Below are 20,048 nucleotides of genomic sequence, written 5' to 3' on the forward strand. Positions count from 1 at the left end.
TCGCGTACGAATAAGACCATCCCGTCGGCTGTTCTATCCAATTCTCGCCAAGCGGCGCTGCGGCCCAAGTCTCTCCAGAGTCCAGTCTCCAAGAGTCCGGGCCTCCAAGGAGCCCACCCCACTGCTCAGGGACCAAGCGTGATATTTAGATTAATCACAGAATCAGTGCGCAAATGATTTCCTTGCAGTTGTTCTCCGCATTATTCCCACAGGTTACGTTGACGACTTGTCGTAAACATGGATGTGTCGCCCATGGAACCAGCACCGTACCGAGATTTGTCCCGTCYTCAACAAAAGTACGACAGGGAAATATCAGTTCGCCTTCTAATGCTGCGGACCTCGAAGAGTCGACAGCGCAAAATACGCCGCTCTCATGTTGATCGCAGGCTTATCATTCCTTCTTTTGTTAGGAGCTGACTTTAGCAGGGTAGCTAGAATCCTGCTAGATCAACCACTAGCAAGGATTTGCTTGAGTTAACAACTTAACTCACAGATGACAGGCCAGTTTAGCGAGTGGCGCTGGGATCAGGCCTTGTTTCAGGCACTACGCCGACTAGCCCTGATGCGTTTGCGTGCCAGCGACGCTGCAGGCTGCCGCGGGCGAATGAGGTCCACATGGTATACTTGCAGTGGGACTAGCGCTCATTTCCGACTGCACGGCACCACCTTCAAGGCTAGAAGACGGCAGGATCGTTCCAGTTAAGGAGTCAGGGCCTGGCAAAAGGTCTTTAAGCCGAACCGTTCCCACTGTTGTCCCCCAGCTTTTGGTCCCAAGCTTCGAAGTTCAACATCGAACATCCTCGATCGACCTCTGGTCAGCTCAACCATGGCCATTACCGGCGACAACTCGCCCAATGTGGCGGGTAGCGTCATCATGTTGACCATCCTTGCTTTCGTCACTTTCGGGTTTCGCGCGTATTGTCGGATCACCAGAAGATCATGGTCCACGGAAGATTGGATCATGACAGCCGCATTGGTATGTCGGATTGTCTCACTTCTATCTTCTCGGTGGGTCTAGATGCACTGACGAAGAAAAGGCACCATTCTGTGTGCTTGTAGCAGGTTGTGTTGGAGGCGCCTTCAACGGCATTGGCATTCATCAATCGCGACTGGCGCTGCCCGAAAACCAGAAGTATCAAGCCGGCGGCCAGAAGTTCTTCCTCATCTTCGAAGTCGGCTATTGTGCCGCCATCATTCCCATCAAGCTCAGCATCAGCTGGATGCTGGTTCGAGTATCCGAAGGGCGGAAGAAATACGTCTATACTCAGTATGCAGTAATCGCTCTCTTCACTATTATGAATATCGTCGCATTGATATTCATCCTCACCAACTGTATTCCAGTCGAGTATGTCCACAGTTGTCGAAGACTCTCCAGCAAGAAGGGCGATCGAAGCTAATGGATATCGCAGGGCCGCTTGGGACCCGAGTGTCGGAGGAAGCTGCAAGCCTGCTTATGTTTTGGCTGATGCCTACTATGCCTGCACCGCTGTAAACATCGTCACAGACTGGATCACTGCCATCATGTTCGTACCAGCCGCAATCTTCACACTCTGAAAAGACTACCAGACTAACCTTGGCCAGGCCGATCCCCTTACTATGGAACGTCCAGCTCGACAAGCACAGTAAGATGGCCGTCATTGGACTGATGGGTCTCGGTATCTTGTGCGTACCTCACTTTATCTCAGACACCAGAAGCATCTGGCCCCTCCAGCCCAATACTGACTGTTTACCCCCTGTTAGCGCCTCTCTCTCGGCCTGCGTCCGTCTCAAATACACCGTCAATTTGACCAACCAAGACGACTACCTCTACGCTATCGCCAACGTCGTGATCTGGGGTTTCGCCGAGAACGCCATCGGCATGATCGTCGGCAACGTCGCAACCCTCCGCCCTCTCTTCCACCAGTTCTTCGAACGCACCCTCCGACGAACAGGCTACACCAGCAGCCGCAGCCGATCACGATTCCCGTCCAACTACGAGCTCTCTCAGCACGGAGGAGGCAAGGGCGACCCCGGGAATGCGTACCTGTCTACTGTCACCGAAGTCCATGGCAACCAGGCCCGAAGCAGGCAAGACAGTCAAATCAGCGACGACGACAGCCAGAAGATGATTATTCATGGCGCGGCGAGCCGAGGACATAACGATATCATGGTCAGTCGGCAGGTTAACGTTACCTACGATGCGTAGCGCGGGTGTTCTTTGTTTGGGTTGGGGTTTGGGAGGGTTTTTGGGCATAGTACTTACTACTATTCTACTACTATCTTTAATATTTCATAATGTCATATGATACCTTCTATCTTGTCACTGCCTGCCATTTCTTCACGTCCTAAACTTCTGGTAGTCTGGTAGACTATATGCCTAGTAGGTTTTCTAGACCAAGTGGAGTCTCTCAAGCGAGATTACCACCGGTCAAGAACGATAAGATCTGCGCCCAGGAGCACTTAGCTAGCTCCCCAAGACTGCGGTAGTATGGAGTCAAGCACGAGAGTAATATTAACATCTCAGCCGCACCCAGAGAAAATTCTGCCTCGAGAGTTATCTAGCCTCGCACTCACGAGGACAAGTTGGGTATCGCAAACGAGCAGCAGCCCGCAGCCTGCAGTCAGCAGCCCCTGATTCTGACAACGACGATCAGTATCTTGACAACTGGGAAAGGGGACATGCGATACCCACCGCACGGTAGGACCGGGACGAGGCGATGGAGTTGCACGTCGGATTCTCCGTTGATAGTTTACGGAGTAAACCCGTGAGCCATCGTAAGCTTAGCCACAGACAGTGAGACACTGGGCCTGTCTTTTCCGCTGGTCCGCTGACCTGAGCAATATCCGTCAACATCAACGGAGAGGAGAGATAGGGATCGACGGGGTTTTAAATAGAACTTCACCCGTTCCTGCAGACTGCTGTACATCATCGCATCATGTCAGAAGTGTCGGTGTGATGTCGGTGTCGGTGTCGGTGTCTCCTCAGAGTTACACGTAGACTACGGAGTACTTATGTCCGTTTGTCTGCGTACAGACTGCCCTGTCCATTACCTACCGCGTCTGTCCACATTCCGACCTACGCAGCCCAAGCAATGCCCAGGGCGCCAACGGTGGCCTTGCCCTATCTTCAGCATACATCACATATCTGGTCTATGAAGTACGCCTTCTCGGAATTGGCGGAAGACGCAGGCAGCAATGGCAGGGACAACTCGGAGAGCAAGGCGGTTTACTACAGGGCTCTTCAGACGGGGACTCTGTTCGGTGGAGAGGATTTACTGCGCAGGTAAGGATATATCTCATCAAGATGGGTGCGGTTCACGCTTATGATGAGTTATTTTGTGATTCCGGTGTACGTCTGTATGGATCCCGGGGAGAAGGGTATAGTGAGTCGGATATCGTTAGAAGGAAAGAGCGCTTGAACTCCGCCTGGGGCCCTGGAGGCGAAGAGGTCCTGCCTATTTAGGAAGGGCATCACGCCTCTCTAATGATGGCTCTCTCGCAGTTTAGGTTAGTTTACGTCGGATGCAGACAAATAATAATGGAGATTGCAACAGGCAGCACCTCTCCCAGTGGCCGTAAGTTAGGTACTGCAACAGTGAGGTCTGTTTAAGCTCAATTTAGCTGGCCACGGTGCTAATGCTAGTGCTAGAGTGAATCATACCCTGGCTTACTAGTAAGAAGTCCACTAGCCGGCCCCTAGGAATGCCATTGTTCTTAAAAATCTCTACGGGTCTGCGAGTCATGAAGTTTGCAATGTCGGTTTCTTTTACGGTAAATGTCTTTGTAACCCTATATCTTCATCGTCTACATTTACCCCAGGGCCAATGTAATTGGCTATACAAGGAAGAAGCCGAACGTAAAACTCGCAATCATGTATGCTACGATATGCCCTTTATGCCTGGTTAGATCGGGAATAGTCTGCGTCATATGCAGGTAGATGCATCTGTTATCTTATCTCTCTTTTTGCTTTTCATGCGGCTGAAGAATGCTACGCTTCAATTCGATATTTCAAGTACATAGGCGTTGAGCACGACTCCGTAGGCATGCGATATTAATGTAGCAGACCTTCTTAGAGCGCACCGCCGAGCTACAAAGATACGATTAATCGGCGTTCGGATAGAGTAAAGTCGGGCAGCTGTAGAAAATAAAATATCAAAAAACCCTCAAATTGACCTAGTATTAACAACAATCATATCCATCACCACAGTATCAAGACAAAAAGGACTCTAAGCAATCAAAGACTTGATGCCAGCCTCAAGAGCAGGGGGGTTGGCACCGACAACGTCAGAGACCTTCTCGCCGTCCTTGAAGAGGAGGAAGGTGGGCATGGCGCGGATGCCGAGCTCAGCGGCAACCTCGGAGAGCTCATCAACGTCGATCTGGTAGAAAGCAGCGTCGGTGTATTGCTGGGCGAACTGCTCAACCTTGGGCGCGATGGCCTTGCAGGGACCGCACCATGTAGCGAAGCAGTCGACGACGACGGGGCCCTTGGCGTTCAGGACCTTCTCCTGGAACTCGGCCTTGCTATACATCACATTGACTTTAGTAGCTGATCATTTCAGACGGTAAATGATGAAAGAGGACTGGGATGGGGACGTACGTGGTGATGGCGGGGACGTGTTCAGAGGCACCCATTTTTGCGGCTGAGGGGTGGAAGAGGACGGAGGGGGAAGATGAGAAGGCGCGTTTAGCGAAGGTGCTGTTCTTGGTAGTTGCGGGGATGCGCGGGCGCGAGATAGTAGAGGCGAGAGTAGATGCTCGAGTGGTGAGAGATCTGGAGGAGGATGGATGCAGACTATGTATGGAAGACGAAATGATTAGCTCGAAATGAGGGGCTTGCAGGGGAGGGGCAGAAGGCAGAATCGGTCTTATATCGGCTGGGTGAAATAATTCCCCGAATGACGTTGCCGCGGCCGTTGATGATGACTAATTCAGCCTTTTGCGGCCAGAAAAAGCTTCAAGTACGGTGAAGGCAGTAGAGGGTTCTAGGTGGGTGCTTTCGGTGTGGCATGCTTACCAACGAGTACGCACAGCGCGTAGGGCAGTAGAGGATTGATTTGTCAAGCGGAGGGAAGCCATGTTGAAAGAGATATATATGTTTTACAAGGAGGAGTCAGGCAATTGGTTAGCTGATAAAGCTGTGCACGAGAACCTTGAAGGAGCGTGGTCACTGGTTTGCCGCCGCGGCCTCGCCCGGGACTCGGGAGGCTGGAGCTTACCAAACCAAGCCAAACCAAACACCGGGCCCTAAAGCGGCATCGGATGACGTGATTCTGGCTTATCAATCGATGCGGTCTGGAAATAATTGGTGCCTAGGGCTGGTTTCAGGCAAACATCTCATGACAGTGGGACATATTGTATGACTCTTCTAGAACACTAGATCTGATGTGATTACAATAATAGCTTGCATGAGATATCATGACAAGGACACAGCGCAATAAGCTGCAGGTCTATCAAAAGGAGTCTTCAAGTCTCAATAGCACACAGGCCATAAACCAGGGGTGACACAACTCTTCAAAATCTCGCCAATGGGGGTATCAACAAATTTGAGAAAACAAAATCAAAAAAAAAGCCGCCAACAATACCAGAAGCATTATCAGGCTTTCGCTTCAAGAGGCCGTAAACAGGGCTCCTCTCCGTTACCTGAGTAGCTTCAGGCCCACGGGAGTAGGCAGGAGAGAAAAACAAAGGAAAGACCTCGGACATAGGAAATGGTAAGGAGCGGCTAGGAGTATATACTCCAAAAGGGGTGTTCAATAATTCAATCTGAAGGGAGAAAAGTAGGGTTGGCGAGATTTGCGTGAGTGGGAGCCGGCACATCATCATCAACGGTGCGGCGGGGTGTTGATGGCGGTGTCATCATCAGTTGGGAATAGAATTTCGGCAGAGTGCTCTTCAATCGGGCTGAATTCGTCCTCTGCTGAGATCGTGGACAACGTTCGAACGTTGTTCAAGAGTCCCTCGATCGACTTGGGTCGTAACGTGGGGTTTACAAGTACCGGCCGCCTTGCAACGTCTTCGTGCCAAGTCTCAGCCTGTGGCCCAGGCTGCGGAGAGACGACAAGGTACTTGTCCTGGTCATCAGCAGTGTTGTTGTATTCTTCGCCGGGATAAGCGCCAAAGGCAACAAACTGTGCGTCACCAGAGTGTTCGTCGTCTTTTGATTTCTCAAGCCCTTCCTCTGTTCTGTGTCGGGAGGAAGTCACGCTCTGCCGGGCTGAGCTGGCTTGTCTTTGTGAGATACGGCGCAGAAATTGGCCTGACATCCAGGACCCTTCCGAGTCAACAGAGGCTAAAGACTGCGACAGAGGGAGGTTTTCCGGATCATCAAGACCATCTCCAGTCCAGGACTGGTGTCGGCTCTGGCCATCGGCTACAGAGCCAGGAATAGGATAGTAAGACTCAGAATGCAGGTCGGGCACCTGGTCTTCTGTCTGAGGTTCGTCCTCAGGGAGCTCTGGGGACTGAAGGCGAGAATCAGGTGGTGAGAGAGGCTCTTCACCAAAGTGTTCAGTAAACTTGGATTGAGACCGTTTGAACGAACTCGATCCGAGCAGGACTTTGGGAGGAACATAGGGAGCTGGCGGGGACGTCTGCGTGTGAACTTTAAAGAACGATTCATGCGAAACGTTGTTCCTCGGCGGCGGACTTCGGTCTGGGAAGCGCTCGCGGTAGCTGCGCTTCAGTCGTGAGCTACCGCGGCGGAAAATGGACGTGATCGGATTAACATGTCCACTACTGTGGTCGGATAATCGCCGCTCGGAACCAACATTCCTAGAAATATCAGAGATCGAGTCCCGCGTCATGCCATAGAGCTGCGACGAGTCTGGGCTGTGGACTCCATGTCTAGATGGCGAAAGTGAAGGTGAGAGTGTACTACGAGACATCGCCATGTCTTGAGACGGGCCAAAACTGAGACGCTTGGCAGCCCTTCGCTCACGAATTGATCTGTCATCGATATTACCAATGACATGCACACTTTCTGGGGTTTCGCGGCCATCCCTTCCAGGATCTCTAGAAGGCTCTCGCAGCCACGAACCTTGGTTCTCGCCAGACAAAAACGCCTCAGTCTCCTGTGTTGTAGGCTGAGATTCGGACTGTGCTTGAGGGAAAGATCGGCCGCGCTCATTGTCCAAAGTTTCGTGCGCCTGGGCGACAGGCGGTTCCTGAGGCTTTGGCACCTTTTGGGCATTGCGTTGCAGTTTGCGGACAAGCTTCTCTTGATCCTCAACGGCTTTTCTTTCTCTTCGTCGCCGATCTCTTTCCATCAATTCTCTCAAAGCGCCCGCATCAAGATCGTCGGCTAGTCCATCGATCCGTTTCTTTGAACGCAGGTCTTCATTGGAGATCTCGAGGGTTGGCGATTTAGTCCTTCGATCAGCTGGCTCGGGTGATTTCTGGTTCCCGGAATACGTCGCTCGAGGAGCTTCCACGTAGCGTATAATGGGACGAGGGGTCCAGGCCGCGAAGCCATTAACTTTGAAGGTATACGTATCAGAGAAGTCGGTTACCGACGAAGTCGACGACTCATGGATTGAAAGGCTGATATCAGAGCGGTGCCGGTCGATACGTCGGCTCTGAGCACTATTAGCTCGCTGATGGTCAATGTGCATAGGATCGCCCGGCAAGGGGCTAGTGACGCGGCGAGGAATGTCCATCGGCATCGACGCCATCATGCGAATCTCCCGCTCCCTCGCGATCTCATAAGCCTTCCGCTTGCTCAATCTCTTCTTCAACGTCGCCCGACCCTCGTTATTGCGACTCGGCTTGCGAAGTGATGGGTTTCGAGAAAGCAACTGTTGTTCCATGTTCGCATTGGACGAAGCGTGAAAAGTATGCGCTTTGCCCGGTCGGTTTCGTTCAGTTTGAAAGCCAGACGAAGAGTAGGGAGTAGGCTGGTGCATATTGCTCGGAAATTCGTCGGCGGGCTGGGAGTAACGGTTCTTGAGACGCTTCGATTGCTTGCGAGACGGTTTCCTGCCGAGGGTCCCCGCGTCGAAGCTATGACGAGAGTCCTGCGCCATAACGACATCCCCGTGAGCGTGGGCATCTGCATCCGCCTGGATGGTATGCCGCTTGCCCTTGCGACCAAACGGCCATATCGCCATGGCGTCTGATTTCGGTTCGGCCGGCCGACGAGTCAAACACGGGCGACCCCCTATTACCGGATAATCAAACTCGACGGCGCGAAGGTTGGATTCATTGCAGGTCGGTGAGACACGCGATCAGATGACGGACGGGAGCTTGAGAGCACAAGCCGAGGGTAAGCGGTGATCCAGGAATAAGTATAGTGGAGGCCTATTCTTACCAGAAAAAGGACCGAGACATGCACAGTCAAGGAAGAAGCCGGCGCGATAGAGGCGGAGCAGGGGCTGAGGCTCAGATGCAATGATCTCAGGTATTCGTCGGAGGAGGAGAGTGATCGGGGTCAGTCCAGTAGATGGGCAGCTTGTCGTGGTACAAGAATCAAACGGTCGAGAGCGAGAGGTATGACTCGTACGTCAGTGGCAGTGGGTGGCAATCTGGGCAAGGTGAGGTTCCCGCGACTACGGCACAACCAAACAAACAGAGGTAGATGGACGATGAGATGATGAAATGGAGGCAAAAGAGGGAGGGAGTGGAAAGTTGAAAAGGGAGAAAGGAAGGGAAAGAAAAGAAAGGAGCCCAGCCCAAAGGAGACCCAGCGACGATGTACGAGGGATGACGGAGGGCGTTCTGATTATTTGGGCGTATTATTTGTTATTAACTAACTCCCGGCGGCCCAAGAAGAGTCGAAGAGCGGTCTCTCTGGCGGTCTTTGGGACGAGTTACACCGTTGACAGCGGGCCGGGCGGAGAGGGTTTAATTACTGGTCTGGCCAGAATGCTCAAGAGGCCTGCATCCACCCGATGTCTTAAAATCTCTCTCGCAGCTCGCTCGTTGTCTTACCCGGGTCAGGGTTGCCCTGGCATGTCTCAGTCTACCAGCGTAGTCTACTTTGTGCTGGGTCGACATCGAGTACTCGGTACAACCCAGATCTGAGTATCTGAGAAGATCAATCGAATCTGACCTTCTGGACGTCTGGATGACGATGTCGATCTTGCAATTTCTTCACGGTGGGCTCGATGGGGAACCGCAGCCCAATGGAATCCATTGTCTGTACCTGCCTTAGGGGCCGTCCATTTATTGTTGATGATTCTGCCGGAGAAACTCCACTCTTGAGTGCTCCATTCTTAGAACGCTTTTAGGGGAAAATGCTCATCTATACAGGCCGAGGAGGGACCTCGAGTCGAGTCATGATAATACATTCAAACAAGCCTCGTTGCCAGCAGTTTGGATGAGTTCCCGAAGGGTCCCCTTTTCATTCGTCAAATCTCCGGATTTGCGTCCCTGCACTGATATCACATGGTCACCTCTAGTCACGCCCAACACCGCTGATTTGCCTCCTGACGCATCTATCACAGTACCAGAGAGTGGTACCCCGGTAATCAAAGTCTCGCAGTCGATTGAGCTAGCTGCTAGCACAAGATCTTCGAATGATGGGGTAGTAAGCAGAGGAAAACAAGTCCGTGACCGCTGACCACACAGAACATGAGACAGGGCAGCCACACACCGCATAAGCTCGCACAACATACGGAGTACGGGGAAGACCAATTATCCGCCCGTCCATCTAGGCGGTATTCCAATGCTTTGTCTATTATTAACTGGTCACTACAGAGCCGGTGCTGCTGTTCGAATGGAAGTTTGATTCTGTTCTCTTCCCTGCATATATATCTCGAACCCTCAAGGGTCCCATTCCTGCTGGCTGCTCTGGCTTCGAAATGGCATACTCCACAATTGCAATAATACCTTTGTCTCATGAAGGTTGGTACCCCGCAGAACAAAGTATCTATCATCTACACATGCAATTATTGGTGAATGGTTAGGATATCCGTGTTTTCAAGGGGCCTGCCGCCTGCATCGAGGGGCTGTCATAGCCCGTTTGGGGCCAATAATGGGCGTGATAAGAAAGTACCGAAGTACCCCTGTACAGAGGGAGAATACTACTTGTCAGATCTCACCAGTATGGTACGAAGGGGTTTCCATGTCTTTGCTAGACATCAGCTTGCAGAAGCCCTGGATTTAGAGGCGCTTGTAGGGCACCACGTCTAAACTGCGCTGGCGGGATACTACTATCGCTAGTGGTACATTACCAAACACTACGCCGCATATTGCAGCATCGTCCAGTTAATAAATGTCTGGCTACTTGTCCTCAAGACGCAATAGGCGAAAATTGATTTCTCTTGCCTGAATGCATCCATACATTGGCGCAACTGGCGTTGAAGTTGACCTTGCTTATAGGGCTCGTCTGACGAAATTTGAATCCTGGTTGTTCAGAATTATTCACGGAAGCATCCAGTAGACATCATCTTAATGTCCCCGCCATGGTGCAGTTGACTGGGCATATATGGACTGTCGTTCAACGCAACGAGCGTAAGATTCTGCATGGCTCGAAGTACGCAGGTGAAGGATTGGACACAATGATAACTGACAGGCCGAGACAACCGCGGTATCTAGGACTACCGTAAATGCTGACACAAAAAGATCTCCGTCTCTATATCGTCGACAAGAATAGAATTAGAGACCGGTCCAAAAAACGTGAACTTGCAGGGTCACTCCGGCGCCGGCGCGGAGCGTCCACACGTGGCGCCGTCTGGTCAGAAAAAAAACGCCCAGTCGATGCTCGAGGGCACAAAGTTTCGATGATCGTACAAAGTCAGATAATTGATGAAAGCACAGATAGTTTAACCAAATAAGCGTAGGGTGAATCTCTTTGGTCGCCCGTCTATTGGGTTGAGGTCGAACAACGCTTCCGGAGTCTGTTTGGCTCTCGTTCAAGCACACGATACCGTCTGCTTAGTCGTCGACTTAAGAGCCTCTTTATAGACCAGGGCTCTCGACTATCGGTGTTGTTTTCCGATCCGTCGGCGTAGTGTCTATGCTGGCGAGATTCGACATAGACGTCCGGCTGGTCCGAATCCGATCGCAAGGCAACCGAGTCTGCACCCATCATCGTCGGAAGTGAAATTCACACAAGCAGAGAGTCTAGCCTGGGCCTGGATCGCGTGAGGTTCCGAAGGCGCCGGGGTTCTTATTTCCGAGTCAGAGTATCTTTGATTAAACACGGGAGGGAGTTGGAGGCTTCAAGCCAGAGAATTCCGGCAGTAGTCGATACTGAGGCCCGGTGGAGGGCCAGGCCGAGTCCAAGCGGGGTTTCCGGTGTGGCTTGCGTGTATATGGATACTCCGTCGGACCCAGAAGAAGGCGAGACTCTGCGAATTTTAGTCCGTGAGATCCGGCCCTTTGGTAGCTATCTCAGAGTCTCAGACTCCGGCAGGTGGATATTGCTCGAGCTTAACCCAGGGAACTGAGTGAGATCGGATCCATCCGCGGGCATCCTCGAGACGGAGGGGCTCTGATGTCATCACGTGTATACATAAGGAAACGAAGTCATGGGAAGACCCTGGAGATAGGGAGTGAGGGGGAAGAAACTCTAGAAGACGGGGATGCTATACAGTTCGCTAATTTCACTGCAGTGCGTACTGTCTGGATTGCCGTTAGTTCTATCTGCGGGGTAGGTACGGTATGTCCTGATTGTTAAGCTGAGACATGTCCAGCCTCCAATTCTCTTCTCCAACCTAGATTACTTTCGGGGGTGCAAAGTAGGCTTCATTGATAAGTCCAGCTTGTCGTCCGAATACGCTGTACATGATACTTACTATTGCAAAAGTAATACTGACCGCTGACCTCAGAGCATCAGTCCAGACCGGTGACCACTCGCCACTCAACAAGCCATCCCCAACAAATGACTCGCGCGTGATGAAATTCCGCTTCAGCCAGAGAGCCCAAAGAAAGCCGGTCTTTGGACTGAATTTTGGACAAAGTCTGCACCTGACGGAGGTTTTGGAAGTATGTCCCGGAGCCTTTACGTAGTGTGGCTTCCTGGGCAGTTCCGAACAATCCCCGCCTTTGTCGGTATGAACTTGGCTGATGCAGTATTGACTCAAAAAAGTCAGACCTTAGTCTTGTATACTTACAATTCAAAGGAATCTGATCCGTCTCACGGGTGATTTCGTTTGTCGGGCTGCAATGATTCCTTCCATGCCTATACATAAGCATAATCCTACCACTTCCGGCTGACCGTTACTTTTCTCTTGGATATCGAGACAATCCCATCACCTACGGACTAGGTAGCCATACTTACTACCTCTTTGACTTACTACTACTTTACATACACATACGTGGACAGCGTGAAATGGCAGCCCTCTGGCTCTTCGTAGCACTTGGCTACCTCCTTCTCTACGCATTTGCTTCAATACAGACGCAAATACTTGATACCCATATGTTGCACCTGAAGTCGATCGCGAACTGAACGCCTTGGTACAAAAAATGCGGAATTGCTCGACCACGGCAGATCCAAGACTGACTACGACCACTACATCACACTCTTAGATTAAGCTTCGCGGTGCTAGTGGATAACGCGGGGAGAGCTTTGACCTTGTGACCAGTGGCCAGCCACTCTTCGAGCACTTTCGACTATCCGTTGAGGAATATATTCGTGTTTGGCTGGTTTGGGGTGAGAGCTGAGATGAAGGTCTCATGACAGATGCCGGGAGACGACGCTTTGCGACGATGAGATGAAACTCAAAAATTCCCTTCAATGAATTATGATTGACGATTACGAAACACGGTTTGTGTATGCCTGGGCTGGACAATGAGGCAAGATTTGCGGGACATATCTTTGACACGACGAGCATGATGGATCATGACGATGAATAATGGGAAACGGTTTGGTTACAATTGCATGGAATCTCGAATACTCCTTAGGGTTATGAAACTTTTCTCATTTTTTGTTCCCTATATGGTTTGTCCAAGCGGGATGATAATGTACGGTGCGTAAATCGTAGCTCATATACCGTGACGTGCTGCTGCTCGCGCAGCTTCCTGCGGCGGTTGGACGTTTCGGTATAGGTCACGAGTACCGAGGAGAGTTTCAGCTGACGCGTTGCAGGACTCTCTTCGGCGGGGCGTGAAGATGCCGAGCTACTGTGCATGTCGATCGAGGATGTTCGACAAAAAGTGAAGGTGCTGCCTTGGGCGGCGTCGGGTACCGATGGAAGCATGATTCGAGATAGAATGCGCTGTAGCCCAAGATCTTATCTTGACCATTTGCATACCACCCAGCGAGTTCCCACAACAGCATATGCAATCAATATGTGCGTCTTTAAACTAGAACCATATTTTGATCAGTTCTTCACTGACAGCACTTGGTGTCAGGACACCACTGTCAGTGATCAGTGCAGAGATCAAATGAGGTGGTGTGAAGTCTACTGAGTCTGCATCAAACTCTGAGTTCAAGCTCGGTGACTTTGGCACGTCCGTAGGTCGTTGCTGTTGTTTAGCGCTGTCGACATCTTCTTGCGTCTTGAAGTCGATAACATGTTGTTCAATGGGCAGGTCATATTGGCCCAGCGGGTAGACTCGGACAAACTTGTGGCTCTCTGCCACGACGTAGAACGGCTTCCCCATGGCCTTCGCAAGAAGCCCAATCTGGTAGGTGCCCATTCGCGATACTATGCCGCCATTCTCCACAACTCCCTCCGCACCAACAATGACCACATCCGCCTTGCCGAGTGAATAGGCCACAGCAGACTCTGGTATCGTAGCCACAGGAACACCCTTCGCCCGAAGCGCGCGCACGGTCTCCATGCCCTCCGGCTCAGCAGTTGGGTTCTCAATATCCCCCTTTGGTGACGAAAGGACGTATATCACTCTGAATCGCACCGCAGATGGCCCACCCTTTTCGTCCGCAGCCTGTTGTAGTAATGAAGCGACGACTCTAGACCCTCCATTCGTCAATACTGTGCTGCCGTCACGAACGAAGCCCCTTCCGAAGCCGGCGATCTTATCTCGGCTTTCCTTTGCGCGTCGAATGAACAGCCGGCTATTGGAAAGAAGGTGTGCTCGGATAGCATTGAAATCTCCCGCTGGCCCCAACTGACCGGGCCTCTGAAGAGTCGTGATGAGATATCGTTGGAAAAGATCGGTTCCTGCAGAAAGACCGATGGGGTTGGGAATGGACTTCTTCAAGTGCGTGGTGGACTTCTCGAGGAGGTCGAGTGTTTCTGATATCGTGGATGAAGGGGAGTGTGTAAGGAGAAGGACGAGGGCTTCAATAGCGGCGATTGGCATCGTCAAGTCAGGATCGGAACGAAGCAAGTCATTGTACGTCGCGACAATACTAACAACACCATTAGCATCGCCATGCACGAGACACTTGGAGAGCACTCACTCGAACGGTTCAGACGGCTTGGTTATCTGAGAGTTGGGGGCCGCCATCTTGTTCCAGTGTCACTTAGAGCCCTTGACTGATAGAGATATTCTTTTTAGCTGGACTTAGTACCTCCCGGCAGACAGTAATAATCTATTGAAGCTTGGAAGAGTCATCAAAAAAGAACATCGCGGAGAATTTGCATTGTTTGCAAGAGCCCCTCCAGAAAAGCCGCTAATCCGCTTTAGTTCCAGTGTTGCCGTGCCCGCGGGCGAGCATCATCGGTGTAAACAATCGACTGTCGCATTTTCTTCGCAGCGTCGCAACTTCCTCTTTACTTTACCGCTTTCTTCTTGTATAGGAGCTCGGAACCACCACAGGTTGATAGAAGACACGATGGCTTACAATCACCGTATGAGCCAGCAGTTCCACAGCTCCCAGCAGCACGGTCGGGGCGGTGGTCGCAAGAAAGAAGATGAGAATGACGCCTTGATGCGCCTGGTACGTGCCGAGGTTTCCAATAATGATTTCGCTTGCAACGCATACTAAACTGAGGTATATAGCCCGATAAAGAAATTGCAGGCTGTATCAACGATATTGGTATCCCATTCACAGCCGCCGATCTGATCAAGCCAAATCCTCAGCAGGTCCAGATGGTGCTCGAATGGTTTGCGGAGCTTCTCATGAACACCACCCACAACACTGTGGAACCAGCGATGCGCGCAGCGGCGGATGATATTTGCGGCGACTTCCCCGACATTATCCCTACTGATACGCGGAACTTGATGGGTTTCTTTGCCAATTTGAGGAGACTAATGGCGGAGGTACGGGCGGCCACCGTCTATGATAGCAAACATCTGCTAATAACTCTCTCTCAAAGTGTGGTGTAAATGACTTTACGTTCACCGATCTGACGAAACCCACGCACGATCGCCTTGTCAAGATATTCTCATACCTCATCAACTTCGTCCGATTCCGCGAGTCTCAAACGTCTGTTATCGATGAGCACTTTAACAAAACGGAGAAGACGAAGCAACGGATTGACACACTCTATGCTGAAAATCAGGAAATGGAGCAACGGCTTGGAGAAATGCGCCGCGCCTTGAAGGCTAACGAGGCGGAAGTAAAGGAGAAGGTGAGGCGAAACGATGAACTTAAGGCGCGCCTTCGAGAACTCGGTAAAACCCAGGAGCGGGTAGCGGAGACTCTGGAGCGAGTCAAAGCCGACAAAGGACGGCAGCAAAACCGATTGAAGGAAAAGATGGAAAGAGCTGTCAGAACCCGTCAAGAGGTCGATAAGCTGCGGCCATACGTAATGGAGAGTCCTGCAAGCCTCCAGTCGAGCCTCGCCGAATTGTCGGAAAATCTTTTACGGGAGAAGGCCCGAATTGATGCCATGGAGAAACGGGCACGAGCCTTGCAAACCTCATCAGACACTTTTACTGTGGTCAGCAACGACGTCCAAGCATGCGTTAAACTTCTTGAGGATATTTCGGCGGAGCTGCACAAAGAAGAAGACGAAGAGCATCGCGCTTTGCGGAACAAGGAAGCGATTTCCGAGAGAGGTAACAATGTTAGGGAAGTGGAGCAGACGGAGAAGTTGCTCCAGCGGCAGTTATCAAAGTGGAACGAGAGGATAGAAGCACTGCGGAATACCGCTCATGAGAAGGCGCAAGCGGCTCAGAAGCGGATGGAAGAGCTTCGGGCCTTGCAGGTACAGCTCCGGGACGAGCGGAACGAGAAACAACGTGACATGGAGCGAAGGAGGATTAGGATTGAACAGACAGAGAAAAAGGTGACCCCGACCTGTTTCTATCGGTCATTTGCTTCAGTCCTAACTAACTCGTGCGCAGATGGCCGACTTGAAAGAAAACATTGAAAGCGAAATCCAGAGTGCACATGATGAGTACCTCAAGCTTGAGTCTCATATCAAACTATACATCACGGAGATGGAAAAGAGTATGTAATAAGTGGCTTTCGTCTTTATGTTGGAGTTCAAGGGCAATTTGAGGATACCCGGGTGTTTGTCTCGCGTTTCTTTCTGGAGTTTTCGGTATTTGCAGGTCTATTTTGATGAAGCCACGATATAATTGTCTTATTTACTCAGATCTGTGAACTGGAACCACCGCTGCACGACTCTTTTGACTGGGACCGCTCGTCCAGTCCAGTAGTTTCCTTCGGTCCCGGGACGTAGAGAGCTGCTGAGCAACGGTACATCTGTGTACCAACAGGCTTCCCCGAGTTCAATATTGTTTGGATCCAGAGCATCCCGGCATTCGCAAAGCACGAGATCTATGCTTGCCCTAGAAGAGACTTCCACTGCGCTGGCGAATGTCCGTGACAATCCCTGGGCGGAAAATTCCCTAGTAGACCGATGCAGGCGCAGAGGGTTTAGAATCGCTAGCAAGGACAGCGACTCTTGTTCCTCAGTGACTGGCAGCCAACATTCCATGCCAGCAGCGAGACATGCTCTAAGATGCTCTAACGTAGGGCAATACACTGTTTTGACTTTGTGGGACGTAGAGAGCAATTTGAGGGTTTTGGTCAGCAATTGATGGCTAGCTGGCGCCGTAGGCTGAAGATGTATAGCAGCCAGCAATTGTTCAAGAAACGTCTCTCGTGCGGCGCAGACAATCAGTATGCTGGAGCCATCGTGGTTGAGAATATATTGCAGAAAATCGGTGACCCGTTGAGCATTGATTACGCGCCGGAGAGGCGCCATGAGAGGGGTCTTGCTGTCTGGACTAAGACGTGGTCTAATTTTGCAATTTTGTCACATTATCCGTCAAATTTGCGTCTTCTCAGCGTAGTGTGCAACTGGTTGGGACCCAAGCATGTCAAGTTGGGGTGATGCAAGGCTCGGAGAAAGGAAGCGAGAGCACATCTTTTCGTCATCTGCCCGCGGCCTTCTTCCGTCAACTCCCCGCATCCGCAGCCCCAACAGTTGCACATCCCGTGCTATACGCCTTGCCTCAGCGGAGGGGCTGAGCTGAAATGGAGACAATCTCCAGGATCTCTTCGATGCTGGAAACAGGTATGTTATGCCCATCAAGCGGCCGCGACGCCTTCCGAGCGCCTCCAGCTTGGAATCACGACTGACGTTGCCTTTAAACAGCTCGGGAGCTCACTCTCGAGGCAGCCCAGTCTGCCGCCATGTCTCGAGGAACGGGTATAGGCACGTCATCTCGCGATATTAGCGTCGCCCACATAAAAAAGCTCCTCGACTCGCGCAGTGACCGGGACGTTTTAGACGGACTGCGACGGATCATCTCTGTATAGCACCGAATACCCTTGCCTGGATCCTGGCGCCGCTAACTTGGCATAGTTAATGTACCGCTCCGAACCCTCTGTACCTTTCTTCTCCGCCGTCGTAAAAAATGTGGCCAGTGCGAACCTCGAGGTCAAGAAGCTGGTTTATATATACCTCGTCCACCATGCGGAGACAGAGCCCGACCTTGCTCTCCTGTCTATCAATGCGATTCAGAAATCGCTCACGGATCAGAACCCCCAGGCCCGCGCTATGGCGCTGCGCACAATGGCTAGCATTAGGGTACCCGTCATAAATCAGATTGTTTCGTTGGCCATCAAACGTGGGTGCGGTGACATGAGCCCGCATGTCCGGAAAGCAGCTGCGCTTGCTATCCCCAAGTGCTATAGGCTGGACCCCAGCACGCAGCCACAACTCATTGGGTATATCGCGACACTTCTAGGCGACAGCCAGTATTTTGTTGCTGGTCCGGCAGTCTCTGCATTCCTCGAGGTATGTCCGGATAGGATCGATTTGATCCATAAGCATTACCGGAGCTTGGTCAAAAAGCTTGTGGATATGGATGAATGGGGACAACTGGCTACTTTGCGTCTTTTGACTTTCTACGCTCGCCAATGCTTTCCTCTAAAGACACGAAAAGTGCAGAAGAATCCGGCAAAATCGAAGGGATTCTACGACGATGACGATGTGGAAGCTGATCAGGGTGGAGGGGAGACGTATGAAGTCCCCATTTTGGACCCAGATTTGGATCTCTTTCTGCGGTCATGCAAACTGCTTTTGCAGAGTCGCAATGCCGCTGTGATCGTCGCCGTTGCTCGGTGTTTCCTCTACCTTGCTCCTGCAGAATACCTTGCTGCGGCCATTGGTCCTTTGGTTGCTCTGCTTCGAAGCCCCCAGGACATGCAGCTTATTGCGTTATACAACATCGTGGTCGTTGCACTACGATACCCGAAGCCCTTCACAAAGTACCTTTCACATTTCTTGGTGCATGCGTCGGACCCGTCTCACATCTGGCGCCTGAAGCTTGAAGCTCTTACTATACTCTTCCCCCACTGCGGCGATCACTTCAAGAGCTTGATCATCAGTGAGCTTGAACATTTCGCTCAAGGCGCTGATCCGGACTTGGTACGAGAGAGCGTACGTGCATTGGGGCGCTGTGCACAAGGTGACCCTAGTACCGCTGACAAGTGCCTCCGTATTCTACTCCACCAAATCACAAGTCTGGATGACAATCTTGTGTCGGAGTCATTGACTGTTATTCGACATCTTATCCAACATGATCCAGGGTCGCATGAGCGGACAGTCATCCAGTTGGTTAAGCACCTCGGGCTGACCACGAACCCCGATGCGAGGGCGACCATTGTGTGGCTGGTAGGGGAGTACGCAGGGATTGACCAGGAAAGAAATTTTGCGCCAGACGTCCTGCGGGTCTTGGTACAAAATTTTGCGGACGAGTCGGAGCCTGTAAAGCAGCAGATCCTACTGTTAGGAGCAAAGGTGTATCTTCACCATATATTGCGGAATCCTCCGAAGGAGAAGCCTGAACCAGAGGAGCCTCAATCGAAACCGGAAACGCAGCAGCAGCTGAACAACGAGTGGGCAGGCGGCGATGACGAGCAACAAATCGAGCAGCAAATCGAGACGAACGGTTTGGATGAAGAACAGCATGAGCTCGAGGAAGAAGATGCAATGACTCTTCTCTGGCGCTATATACTACTTCTTGCTAGATACGACACGTCATACGACCTGCGAGACCGTGCCCGACTATACAAAGCTCTTCTCTCTTCCCCCTCAACAACTCAAATTGCGAATCTGCTTCTTCTCGCCCCAAAGCCGGTCCCGCATGCACCTAGCCCATCTGAAACCAGAAGAGACCTACTACTCGGCTCATCAACGCTTGTTATCGGGAATGACGCTGGACTTCACGGTCTGCGAGGCTATGAAAATATACCAAACTGGGTAGAAGCAGGACAGGAACCTGACCCCAGCCTACGCGAGTCGAAAACTAAACTCGATAAGCCGACTACAACAGCTGCTGCTACTGCAGGCGAGCAGCTTGATAGAGCACTTAGGGAGCATGAAGCGAGCGTTGCTGCCTCAAGCCGGGCGCAAGTGAGTCAGATAAAAAAGGCGGCTCCTGCTGCCAAGAACAAAACTCTGGACCAGTGGCTTGATGAACCTGAATCCGAGACGGAAGAAGAGACTGAGTACGAGGAAGTGACAGACTCCGAGGAGGAAGATGAAGAGGGATCTACCGAATACGAAACAGACTCTGAAGAAGAGGAAGAGGACGAAGACGAAGAGGACACTGACTCTGATGAGCGCGAACAATCTCGGCAGCTTCTAGGTTAGGACATTCAACTGCGTGAGGGAATATAGATTGGCTGATCTTAGCTACCCATCTCCTATATACTATCAAATATATGAAGTTGGACTAAGAACTGCCCAAGTGTTTATTGCAGCTTGTAGAACATCGATGGGAAAGGCGGTAAGAAACGGCAGAATATGTCA

At 51.4% G+C, this 20,048-nt stretch overlaps 5 protein-coding genes across 5 annotated transcripts; 2 read left to right on the top strand and 3 right to left on the bottom strand.

Moving 5' to 3' along the window:
* Positions 1–826: 826 nt before the first annotated feature.
* Positions 827–2,185, top strand: DSM5745_10001 (uncharacterized protein; the record flags this gene model as incomplete). Its single annotated transcript, XM_026752017.1, has 5 exons — positions 827–976; positions 1,038–1,345; positions 1,410–1,523; positions 1,582–1,662; positions 1,741–2,185. 5 exons carry the CDS (start codon positions 827–829, stop codon positions 2,183–2,185), a joined length of 1,098 nt encoding a protein of 365 aa, XP_026599079.1.
* Positions 2,186–4,205: 2,020 nt separating this feature from the next.
* DSM5745_10002 (thioredoxin family protein) lies at positions 4,206–4,614 on the bottom strand (the record flags this gene model as incomplete). The annotated part of the gene is made up of 2 exons (XM_026752018.1): positions 4,206–4,503; positions 4,580–4,614. 2 exons carry the CDS (start codon positions 4,612–4,614, stop codon positions 4,206–4,208), a joined length of 333 nt encoding a protein of 110 aa, XP_026599080.1.
* Positions 4,615–5,804: 1,190 nt separating this feature from the next.
* Positions 5,805–8,087, bottom strand: DSM5745_10003 (uncharacterized protein; the record flags this gene model as incomplete). The annotated part of the gene is made up of 1 exon (XM_026752019.1): positions 5,805–8,087. One exon carries the CDS (start codon positions 8,085–8,087, stop codon positions 5,805–5,807), a length of 2,283 nt encoding a protein of 760 aa, XP_026599081.1.
* A 5,140-nt stretch (positions 8,088–13,227) lies between these two features.
* Positions 13,228–14,337, bottom strand: DSM5745_10004 (translation initiation factor eIF2B subunit alpha; the record flags this gene model as incomplete). The annotated part of the gene is made up of 2 exons (XM_026752020.1): positions 13,228–14,239; positions 14,291–14,337. 2 exons carry the CDS (start codon positions 14,335–14,337, stop codon positions 13,228–13,230), a joined length of 1,059 nt encoding a protein of 352 aa, XP_026599082.1.
* Positions 14,338–14,683: 346 nt separating this feature from the next.
* DSM5745_10005 (AP-3 complex subunit beta) lies at positions 14,684–19,889 on the top strand (the record flags this gene model as incomplete). Its single annotated transcript, XM_026752021.1, has 6 exons — positions 14,684–14,770; positions 14,833–15,093; positions 15,150–16,064; positions 16,123–16,228; positions 17,385–17,542; positions 17,595–19,889. 6 exons carry the CDS (start codon positions 14,684–14,686, stop codon positions 19,887–19,889), a joined length of 3,822 nt encoding a protein of 1,273 aa, XP_026599083.1.
* Positions 19,890–20,048: the final 159 nt, after the last annotated feature.

The sequence above is a fragment of the Aspergillus mulundensis genome (genome assembly GCF_003369625.1).
Source record: "Aspergillus mulundensis strain DSM 5745 chromosome Unknown scaffold_14, whole genome shotgun sequence".
In the NCBI taxonomy this organism is placed as follows: Eukaryota; Fungi; Ascomycota; class Eurotiomycetes; order Eurotiales; family Aspergillaceae; genus Aspergillus; species Aspergillus mulundensis.